The sequence below is a fragment of the Aegilops tauschii genome, chromosome 2 (genome assembly GCF_002575655.3).
Source record: "Aegilops tauschii subsp. strangulata cultivar AL8/78 chromosome 2, Aet v6.0, whole genome shotgun sequence".
In the NCBI taxonomy this organism is placed as follows: Eukaryota; Viridiplantae; Streptophyta; class Magnoliopsida; order Poales; family Poaceae; genus Aegilops; species Aegilops tauschii.
Window position 1 is genome coordinate 76,844,358 of NC_053036.3, and position 11,178 is coordinate 76,855,535.

The 11,178-nt window shown below is 44.9% G+C and overlaps 1 protein-coding gene and 1 long non-coding RNA gene across 4 annotated transcripts; both read left to right on the forward strand.

The window, feature by feature from the left end:
* The first annotated feature begins 392 nt into the window (after window positions 1–392).
* Window positions 393–6,835, forward strand: LOC120974958 (uncharacterized). The gene is made up of 4 exons (XR_005770596.3): window positions 393–756; window positions 1,046–1,271; window positions 6,284–6,366; window positions 6,449–6,835. It is a non-coding gene; the product is annotated as an uncharacterized lncRNA (long non-coding RNA).
* Window positions 6,836–7,653: 818 nt separating this feature from the next.
* Window positions 7,654–10,935, forward strand: LOC120973518 (uncharacterized). Of its 3 annotated transcripts, XM_040399253.2 has the most exons (4): window positions 7,654–8,105; window positions 8,241–8,266; window positions 8,354–8,633; window positions 10,261–10,935. In XM_040399253.2, the coding sequence occupies exons 1-3, from the start codon at window positions 7,751–7,753 to the stop codon at window positions 8,630–8,632; spliced, it is 660 nt and encodes a 219-aa protein (XP_040255187.1). In that variant the 5' UTR covers window positions 7,654–7,750; the 3' UTR covers window position 8,633; window positions 10,261–10,935. The 3 variants fall into 3 exon arrangements, 1 of the variants encoding a protein (XP_040255187.1); XR_006669437.1 differs by lacking the exon at window positions 8,241–8,266 and having other exon boundaries at window positions 8,313–8,633; XR_006669436.1 differs by lacking the exon at window positions 8,241–8,266.
* The last annotated feature ends 243 nt before the right edge of the window (window positions 10,936–11,178 follow it).

Here is an 11,178-nt window from a genome sequence, read left to right on the forward strand (position 1 = left end):
AAGTGTACCTGGGTACAAACGACTCTAGGGTGGACAGCGATGTCGTAAAAGGCGAGCGGGTGTGTCGGTGCTGGTTGCGAACGTCCGACAATGCCTGTATGACGGCCAGAGAGTTACAGCGACGACAGCAAAGGTGAAGGATGCAGACGCAAAGCAGAGAAAGAAATAGTGAAGTGCAACAAAATAGAGCCGGAAGGGCAGATTTAGTGGGTTTGGGGTGCCGGAGGCCGCCATCGACTCTCACAACCTACCAAATTTTATCTCTACGTTGGATGGTTTCACAGTTAAAACGTATCGGGCGGTTTGAGGGTTGCCCTACCGACCCGTTTGGGACCCGATCGACCACTTCACTTCCCGGAGGCCGAAACCCACAAAGCGTCCCCCGTCGCCGTCTTCGTCCACCCTCCCGCTAAACCCACTCCACACCACCCACCCACCGCCGCCTGCGCCTAGGGTTCCGCCCCCCATGACCGTCGGCGAGCCGGAGATGCCGGCGTCGGCGCGCAGGCGTTTGTTCCTCGCCAGCGTCGACGCGCTCATCTTCCTCAATTGCGGGCTGTTGTGGGTACTCTGCGCGGGGTCCCTCGCCTTGGTCTCATCGCGCGCCTTACCCTGGGTCAGGTCGAGGTTCCCCCCGCGCTCTGGGCGGCGTCCTGGGTCTCCATTTGCTTCCTTATGTTGCTCGGCCCCGTTGCCTGGTTCCTCGCCGGCGCGCGCTCCTCGCGCTCCCCGTACACCACCACCGACGCCAACAAGGTATCCCGGAAGAACTCCCCTTGCTCCTTTGAATACGTATGACCCGATTTGCTTCGAAAATAATTAAATAACCGACCGATGTTACATTTCCGCGGTTTAAATAAAGTTGCCAATTCGAAATTAGGAAGTGAGATCCATTGTTTTCCTGAATTCAAAAGCGGCTACCGGCAAAAAAAAATATACAAAATCAAAAGCGGCTGCCCTTATATGTAAACGCCTCTGCGCCTGTCTAGCTTCAGAGCATATAATATGATCTCGTACTGATTTTTCTTTTTTGACGATGCTCAAGGACTTGATGGGGATCCTTGTTCCGGGGGCCTTCATTCTGCTCGCAATTGATTATGATAAGGTGGTGGGTCTGCTGGGTGTGGAAGGATCCCAGAGGGAACGGATTGGTTCAACAGTGAGGGATTTGGGGTTAATGGGTGCTGGTGCAACATGTTTGGTCACCTTAACAACTATGATACTGAGGCAATGGAGGATGAAGTAGAGGATTATGTGGTTATGTTGTTGAGGTATATACCTGCCATCTTCTCTGTCCACCTATTGGTGCCACATTATATGTTTTCTATGACCATGCTGTTTCTAGTTTCATGAATCCTGATAACTTGTTTTTTATTTGTGTCGCGATCATTTATACATGTAACCGAATAACACTCTTGGTGTTGATAACTTTATACCAAGCCATTTTGTCGTTCATCCCAGTTAGACCTACAAGAAAGTTTGGTTACTCGGCTTGTTGACCGAATGATCGATGTTAGCTTTCCTAAAAGTATTTGCATTTAACATTGATTTCTTTGGTAAAACAAGTTGCCATTTGACCACTCAGATCCATACGGATATATCATCAGCGGAAACCTAGTATGCATTGTCCATGTTCAGTCGTTGCCATGATTATTATGACCGGGAAGCTTTGAATTTATCATTCAAAACCCACCGTAAGTGGTAGGCCTCAAATTTCGAAGGGCTGGGTTCTGGGGTATCTCTTATTTAATTGCACTAGTTATTTATCTGCCTGTTTATCTGTTACATATAAATTTGTTGTCTTATTTTATCTGCCTGTTTATCTGTTTCATAAAATTTATTGTTTTATTTTAGTCAAGATAGCAAATAGAAATTTGATTTGATTATTCCAGTAAACTATGATGGTATTATTATAGAACAGATCTTCATTTAATTCGCAGCTAATATATACTTGCATGTGGTGTTGTGCCATGACATTTTTATCGAAGTGCATTCACACATGTCGAAGTGCATTCATACTTGCATGTGGTGTTGTGCCCACATCTGACAATCACCAGGAGTGATGCTGTTTGTCGACTAGATTCCCGGCTCTGACATGTTTTGACGATATGAGCCGTCTGCATAATTATTCTGTTCCCAACGACGTCTGTCCACGGGGTCCTATTTATGACACCTGCACAGCTAGACCTGCTTACTTTTCCCATTCCCGTCTTATCTCTTTCTATAAGGTGTTCACCTCCGTCATTGATCAAACTCCACAGCCCCCTTCCACTCCAACGAATCGGATCCTATAGCTTGATTCACCGAAGAGTCGGACGCAACCCCATGGTGCACCGTCATGACATCTTCAGTTATGCAATAGAAAACCAGTACATGCGCATAAAGCTAATACTGTCAACTTGTTTACCTATTAACTTACATATGTTAATCCATCGTCAACAACTGAGTATCACTCGGACTCCGTAATCGAAGAAGAGGCATCAGAGAACTCCGAAGGAGCCATGCACATGCACTGAACCTCTCCTTCCTCTGAACTTTGATCTTGCCCCCACTACACTGTTGTGTAGATGACTGCTATACAAACTATGCCTTCAGTGCGGCCTCTGAACCACCTTCTTGCGCACACACCTCGCTGAAGGCTCCCGCCTTTGTTGTCCAAATTCCAAACTTGCTCTGTATTGGACCTGTTAGCATAGAACCTGGCAAATGGCTACATTTGTCAACAAGCTTGCTTTCAGTGCCAACAGCATGAAATATTTTACACCATACAGCAAGCAATTGCAGTGCCAAATTTCACATTTACGGAATTCCAGATAAAGGAACAAGCTCATAGTATGGACGGATAGATCAACGAATTTGTATTCAGTGGTATAATTTTTGCTCCCGCCGCAGTCGGTCTCGTTGGTTAAATTTATGGTCAAACTTAGATCTCGGGAAGCGCGGGCGCACTACATTGTGGAATGGAGGGAGTATATAACAACAACGAGTTGCTCAAAGAATCAGCAAAATCATTTTTCTACAAATATAGTTCGATGAACTGGAGCAGAGTTATTGATACTATCATTCAGAAAACGTATATCCCCTCACAGCGGACACATGGCCTTAAACATGGTTTCACTAAATAACAACAAGTACATCATAGTTCTGAAGACATGATCACAGAGACAACATTTTCATCAGCACATACAGATACACAACAGTTTGTTAGGCAAACTCATTCGGACCTGTTCAATCTCATCTACAGTGTTTAAGAGCTATCATGCAGTCTAAGTTCCGCAGCTCTTGTGCAATTGTTCCTTCGACGACCCTCCATGTCGCAGTAACTGCAGCGAGCCGTCTTGCAAGGCTGTTCCGGCACATCACCTTGGTCCAGGCAGGTTGTCCTCCTGTGGACTTGCCATTGACATATTTTGCAGAACCTGATACGTTTACTTAAACCTTCATACGGCGCCCTATCCCTGCTTGTTGTTGCCATCCCCATCTCTTTCCTCTTAGCTGATGGCAACAGCCTTGCTAATCTATTGTCGGACTCATTAGCTGAATATGTATCACCATTGGCCTCATCGTTATTACCACCAGTCCCTGCAAATAAGATAGGAACATCTAGCTGATTCAGGTTAACAACGTCCATTTTCTGCAATTCGATCCTGTCAATCGGCATACCTTTCCGTCCACCCAGGAGCTGCAGGTTTATCTCGTCTATCGATTGCTCGGACGCTTGTGGGGATTCTTGCCTTCCAGCATTCATCACGGCGCCCGGCGCACATATCTGACTCTTGATGCTTAATGCCGGCATCCGCAGCGGTTGATGGACGCCCACCGCAGCGACACCTAGATAATGCAGTGGCTCCATCAGAGTCTCCTTGTTGTTCACCTCCTCCAGCACCGTCACTCTGCACAACCATATGAGTTAGGGGTGGATTGGTACTAGGACCGATAAGCACAGCCAAATATACAGCATGCCCAAAAAGATTAAGTGAGTAACCTTTGAATCGGTTGCATCAGGAACTCCATGTTCACCTTCGGTGTTAGCGTTCCTCTTCGCCTGCAGCCTGAACCTAATCCACAACGCGCCCGCAATTGGTACTCGAAAAATGCAGCCGCCGAAGGCAGGATACGATCCCAACTACCAACCATTATCACTTTGTTTTTTGAGCACCTACCAACCATTCTCCCATTTACTCCATCTCTGCCCCCCATTGAACGGAAAGTGTGTTTGCTGATCCATGGATCAGGAAAGCAACAGACGTCATGAGCTACGGTCCAGGGAATCAAAACTTATCCCTAATGTGGGCACTATCACATTCTCGCCTGGGCTCTCTGCAAAACCATAGATTGCTTTCTCTAATGCACTGATGCGGCCAGGACACAGTGTCCTCCCTGGTTCAGCAGCCCTGATCCTCACCCTGCATGGAAGAGCGCTCATGAGAAAATTCTCAAACTAGCATACTACCTAGAATCTAGTGATCACATCGTTTAACTGATTACAAACTATCTCTCTACCATGGTACCGGAGCACACAAATCATTCCTGCCACAACTAAATTTTGTCTCCTATTCGTTCCTTTTTTTGCTGCAATTTTTTTCCAATTGACATTCAACACCGTGTTTGTCTTGTGGCATAGGTTATACCATTATTTCATACTACAATAGCTACCAAAAACAATGCCATTTGCAGGACATGTAACTTAACATTCAGGGCGTAACACTCCCCCGTTAATATATCTCTCTGAATCTGAAATATAGCTACACCAGCTGCCAATGGTTGTAATGTATCTATGAATCTGAAATCCAGCATCCGAACACTGCAATTCTACCACTGTAGCACTAACCATACTGAAAATTTCACAGCACAACCATGGTAACTACAAGTGCCATACGGAAATCCCCCTTCAGCGCAGTCCGCAACATGCTAATACAGCTCATACCTGAGTTTTTGGGTCAATCTGATCAATACAATGCACAAATCCTTGTGGCTGCTCCGCTCCTTGGGCAGGCACCTCTGCTGTACAGATCTGGTCATCCGCATTCACTGCATCCATGGGCGTCAGGAGATCTCCGGTTGGCTGCACCACAGGGTAGTGTAGTGGCTCCTTGGCGACGTCTTTGTCGTTAACCTCCACCCCGTGGTCCTGCTCCACCAAATCTTGTATGATGCGAAAGATTGCATAGAAACGGCTCCGTAAATCAATGGATTTCACATGCCTAAATCAGCACCTGTTAATCGGCTGTAACAAGAACTACATTTCCTTGCGCCGTTTGAGTATTTCTCGAGCAACAACTCCGCCGCACAGCAGATCGCAGAGGAGAATGGAGAAAACCTATTAGCTCGAGGTGGAAGACAAGTGCAACCAGACTTCCATACAGCATTTACTACTAAGCAGAGCCAGATGACGTAAAGCATGTTTTCTGATCCACGGATCACAACGGAATTGACATCCCGAGCCACGGCTCGAGTATCCCGTGCCTCACAGTGACTTCTTCCCATCACATGTCCTGGCCCATGTAGCCCATATGTCTCTCCTGTATTTCGGGTTTTACTTAATTATGGGCTAACTCCAACAGGGCACAGGAATTTAATGCACCGAATCCCAAAGATCGAACGAGCAGCCCAGATAATGAGCTCACGTGTGCTCGAGACTGGAACAACTGCGTCCATTATATTGGTGTTTCTTGAGCAATAAAACTGAAGAATACCACTGTCGGGGAGTCGATTCCATAATGATTGTTTATACCATTCTTTTGTGCCCTGTGGAGAGTGGATTGTCATGCTTTGTTCTGCCCACCAGTCTCATAGTCTAATGCATGTGAATATATGGGGTTAGTGATCTCAAGATGGTCTCCATATATGGGATAATTACTGATTAGGCCATCTTTTACCATCGATTGTGCTGAAATTCAGAGTCCATTTTGAGCTAGCTACCTTGTACATTGAATTTGCACCTTTGAGGCCAGCTTTTCCCAATTAGGCTGTTATACGGAGCAAGAATTACGCTCTATATATGTTGAGTTTCAATCGTTGTATTCTCCATCAGGTCTGAGGTTCCACACAGCCCTTCCCACCCTACTCTTCATCTTCAAAATCCCTCTCGCTGGTCTAGTAGTTGCAGTGGCATGGTAGTGGCTGTGACCCTTGACATATTGGCAGCATAATACTACTCTACATATATCAATACATACATGTTCATAACATTGGTTGCTTAATATTGAGACATCTCCATATCCTCATTCAAGTACTTGTATATGCTGCTAATCTAATTGATTTTTGGTTTTTTTATTGACAGACGTAACCCTGAACGGATGGTATTAAGATGGACAAGACAAATACAAGAGCTGACTTTTTGCTGAAGTTTATGGCCGCGTATAAGTACTGGATTTTATTTAGTTAGTTACATGTATTCACGACTATAGATTGATCCACTGCTAATATTGAGTACTCCATGTGTTAGGAGCTCACGTAATTCGACATTGTGGCGTTGAAGTTTTTTACCTGCTGCTGCTGGGAAGCCTGGAATACATGGCCAGACGGTGAGGGGTATACCACCCTCCAAGAGGACAATGCTTTTGTAGGCATATAGAATTTGCCATGTTGGTATTGTTATGTTCGATGACTACCATTTCTTCGCAAGAGCACCATGTGGCAGTTACTGTAGAATATTATGTTTGTAGCGATCACAGATGTTAACGATCTACGGATTTGCAGGGTATGAGTATGTTCATTTTTTTGTCATTTGATATTTGGTAGGCGGAGCTCATATCTTAAGCGATGGTGATCATGAATCTATTCCTACAGATATGTTTAAGTTGAAGGGTCTACCTGTGTAAGTTTTTTTTTATGTTGCCTTCGATTCATGGTGTCAAGCAGTTCTCTATTATTCTTTGGATTGCTTGCATTGAAAGAACGTACCCAAATTAGAGCCTAGAAGTACTTGAACATGGCTTATTGTGGGTGGTGCTCAAACATGGCCTATAGGCATTGTTATGTGGTTTTTCCAGGCTTTTTCTTTTTTTCCATACGATGGTAACACGTGAATGCAATTGTCCAATATGCATTCCTAACACTTTTTTTTGTATAAATTATGTCAAACTATAACACTAATGTGAATTTATTTCTTAAAACTGTGTTATCCCACGAAGAGGGTAGGTAGATTAGACCAAATATGTTGTAGGGCGCCCTCCAATTAGAAGTTCCCAACTAACAGTAAAATCAACCATAGTTGTCATTTTTTCGCACAACAGTTTTGATATGCAGCCTCATAATAATTTGACCTGTCTAAAAAAATCGGTGTTGTCAACTTGAAAAACCCTTTTCTCGCTGGCGACAAACTTTTTATCATCTAATTTTCAACACTATAAACCAATATGCATTCACCAATATTCAATATGTTGTTTGGACTAAATTATTTGACAGTCTATGGGCTAACAATTCGAATACTAACATTTTCCCTAAAAGTTTCAACTTTAATTTCGGAATCCCTATTGCAATTATAGAGAGAGTGAGCGAGCAGGGTAATTATGAGCTGGGGCAGGACCGAATCGGGCGCTCACCATTTCGGCATACCCGTTTGGAACCCGAATCCACTACTAGTGAAAATGGGTTAGAACAGAACCCGCAAGAGGGACAGCTGTCCGCAAAACCCCCTCCCCTGTTCCTCGCTAATCCCCATTTCCCCTCGCTGCGCCAACCCCAACCACTCCGGCATTCCGCCCCCGTCGAAGCTTCGAGGAGCTAGCTAGGGCTTCCCATCCCGATGGCCGCCGTGAAGCCCTCGCCGCCGCCGGTGCCGGCGCAGATCGTCGTCGTGGTGCTCGCGCTCGCGCGCGTCGTCCTCGCCCTGATGCTGGCGCTCGGCCGCGGCCGAAGCGCTCCCCTACCTGGGCTTCGCGGCTCTGTGGGTCATCTCCGCGGCCGCGGCTGCCAGGGTCGTGGGGAGCCGAGCCTGGGACGAGGGCTCCGCCCCCGCCGTGTTTCTCCAGGCGCTCACAGGCGGGGCTCTCAAGGCCAGCTTCCTTGTCCTGCAAGCGCTTGGCGCCGTGATGCTGTGCGGCCAGTTCCTGCTCTACGTGGTTGCAGCTGTATCTGGATCCGGTTCAGAGTTCCAGAAGGTATCGTCGAAATAACATTTCCTTCGATTGAATTGCGGCAGTAGATAGGCAGCAAGCTTAGTGGCTGCTCTGCACTAATACACAAACAAAATTCACATGTCTACTGTTCTAATCAAGTTGTCCTGATGGGGATAGGAATGGGATGTGGTATAGTGTTTCATGTGAGTTCATCTGCATCGTTCAATTTTCGACCCATTCCATACTCAGGCCCCTCGTTGTGGTTTTGCTGAATTTGCTGCCCCCCTCAGAGAGGCCATGGAGCTTTCAACCAGGAGTTGATTAGGGGCGTTCCTCCCCGCACTGCAGTCCTTGGAACGTTCGCGTCTACGCCCTTCATCCTGCTAATTTTAGCCGGTTCTCTGGTGCAATGCATGATGTCGAAAAAGATTGGTTCTGTGATGGTGGATGTGGGGATATTTGGCTCCAGTGCGATACCTTGCTTTGTGGTCATTCCAGCTGTAGTACTGAGTAACTGGAGGGAGGACCAGATGTCAAAGAAAAACATGACTCACATTGCAGACTGTTGAGGTATATACCTTTCCCTATATCCAGAAGCCATATTATTTTCAGTTAATGTGTATATCTTGTGCACATTATTGGTCTCCTAATAACAAAACAGTTCCCAATGTTGTGAATTTGCAATCATTTTTGTTGGCTGTAGGAACCTTGATTGCTGTTTGTTAACATGGAGTATTGTAATATCTTAAACCAATGAGGGTTTTCCTATTCCTTCTGGTAGTTGCATATTTGCATTGATGACAAACATTGGGGTTAGCCTCAATCTTCAGTTATGCTGAGTGGCCAAGTGCCGCAGTTCTACTGTGTGCCTTTGTTGTGAACTGATCATCAAATGATATTAGATATTTACATTTAGTACTGATCTTCTTTGGTTCAAGTTGTCAATTGACCAATCAGATGCCTACTGATAGATCACCAGTGAAAACCTAGTATGTGTTGTTCATGTCCAGTCATTCCTGGGGTTATTGTGATTGGGCAGCAATTTATTCATCGAAATCCACCATAAGTGGTAGGTCCCAGATTTCAAAGAGCTGGGTTGTCGTCGGGCATCTTCTACTTAATTGCATTATGTTGTTATTTATCCGCCTTGTTTTATATGTTACGGATAAACTTAGTGCTTTGTTTTAGTGAAGATAGCAAACAGAATATATATTCAACTATTCAAGTCGCTAAACTATGGTAGCATGATTGTGATATGTAGAGTAGTCGACACTTCCCTTAACCTGTAGCTACTTGCTACTTGCATGTGGTGTTACTCCATGTCATTTCTGTAGAAGTGCCTTTGGAGGACACATGCTGACGTTGTAGTGAAATATTCTCCCCTTTCATGGGGTTTCGGTGTCCCTTCAGCTATTCCTAAAAAGTGATTCACTTGGCAAAAGCATTTTTCAAGAAATATTGTCGATAGTTTCATATGTTTATTTCTAATTTTATTGGTGCTTCTTGTGCAAAAAACTTGAAGAAGAATACTGTTGTGGGGATGATTGCATAATGAAAAATATATTTCATTCAGACAAGCTACATGATGCCATTAGTTCCATTGAATTTTTCTTATTCTGCTACCTATCCCCGAAAAGTAATTTCGCCAACTAGTTTCCTATGCATACCATTCTTTCGTGCCCCGTGGAGTGTGGATTGCCCTGCTTTGCTCTGTCCAGTGGTCCTCATAATGTAGTTCATGAGAATATGCGGGGCTTATGAGCTCAAGATGGTTCCCATATGTGGAATAACCACCGATTAGGCCATTGTGTGCAATTCAGTGGCTAGTTTGAGCTAGCTACCATTTACATTGAATTTGCACCTTTGAAGCACTCAGCCTTTCCAGATTAGGCTGTCATGCGGACCAAGAAGTATTACGCTTTATATGCTGAGTCGCAATTGTTCTCCGTTCCCACTCTTGATCTAAAAATACCTCTACCTGCTCTAGTTGCAGCGGCATTGTAGTGAACCTTGCCATGTCAGTGTACTACTACTACTACTACTACTACTACTACTACTACTACTATACTGTACATATATCACTGCATACAAGTTTATAATGTTTGGTGCTTAATATCAATAGACACCTACACAACCCCATTCAAGTTATAGTTTTCTGCTGCTAATCTAATTGAACGTTGGTTTTCTTTATTAACAGACATAACACTGAATGGAAGGTGTGAAGATGGGCAAGGCAAATTACAAGAGCTGACTCTTTGCTGAAGTTTATGGCCGCTGATGAGTTCTGGGTTATAGTTATCTGTAGACATGACTGTAGATTGGTCCACCGCTAGTATTGTATACTCCACGTGTTACGAGCTCCTGTAATTCGACATCGTAGTGTTCTAGTGTTTACTTGCTGCTGGGAGGTCGGGAGTACGAGACCAGATAATTAACGAGGGGTATAAATAACACCCTCCCGGAGGAGAATGCTTTTCTAGGCGTGTAGAATTTGCCATGTTTGCACTTATGCTGGGTGACTACTATTTCTTTGCAAGTCAATGGCCCATCAACATCTCTTAGCTATAAAGGTTGTTCAACATTTCTCGTCTGTCTGAAATTTCTGCCTAGGAGTCTGTCTGAAATTTCTGCCTAGGAGCATCGACGTGAGGACAACGTAGGATCTTCTCACCAGTCACCACTGACAAATCCGCCTTGTTTATGGTATTCTCAGTTTTACTGTATCGCCAGTTTGCAATCAACATTGTTATGGATTACATATGACTGGCAATTTTACATAGTTGTCCCAAGTTTCCATTTGTCAACAAACGATGAAGGCAATTCTCATACATGCATGATGGACTGTGGTCCATATAATCATTTTTTCAGTACACTTTGGACTGCTGCTGTATTTTGAACCTTGTTTTTCGAAATTGTGTAATCCCCAACAGGAGGGTAGGATCAATCAGAACTGTCACTTGCTTTGGACAACAATTACTTTCTTATTGGCCGCTTTTTTATTTATCAAAATCTACCTAATTGTCAGGGTGGACACGGTCCGGGCCGGTCCGGTCCCTGACCGAGCCGTCCTTTGGACCGGCCGTCGGCGGTCCGGACCGGATCGGACCGGACCGAG

Bases quoted from the DNA above. Each gene is read 5' to 3' on its own strand.
- LOC120973518 (XM_040399253.2), top strand. From the start codon at position 7,751: ATGGCCGCCGTGAAGCCCTCGCCGCCGCCGGTGCCGGCGCAGATCGTC. The intron at 8,106-8,240 runs GTATCGTCGAAA...TGATGGGGATAG, and splicing joins CCGGTTCAGAGTTCCAGAAG to GAATGGGATGTGGTATAGTG. The intron at 8,267-8,353 runs GTGAGTTCATCT...TGCCCCCCTCAG, and splicing joins GATGTGGTATAGTGTTTCAT to AGAGGCCATGGAGCTTTCAA.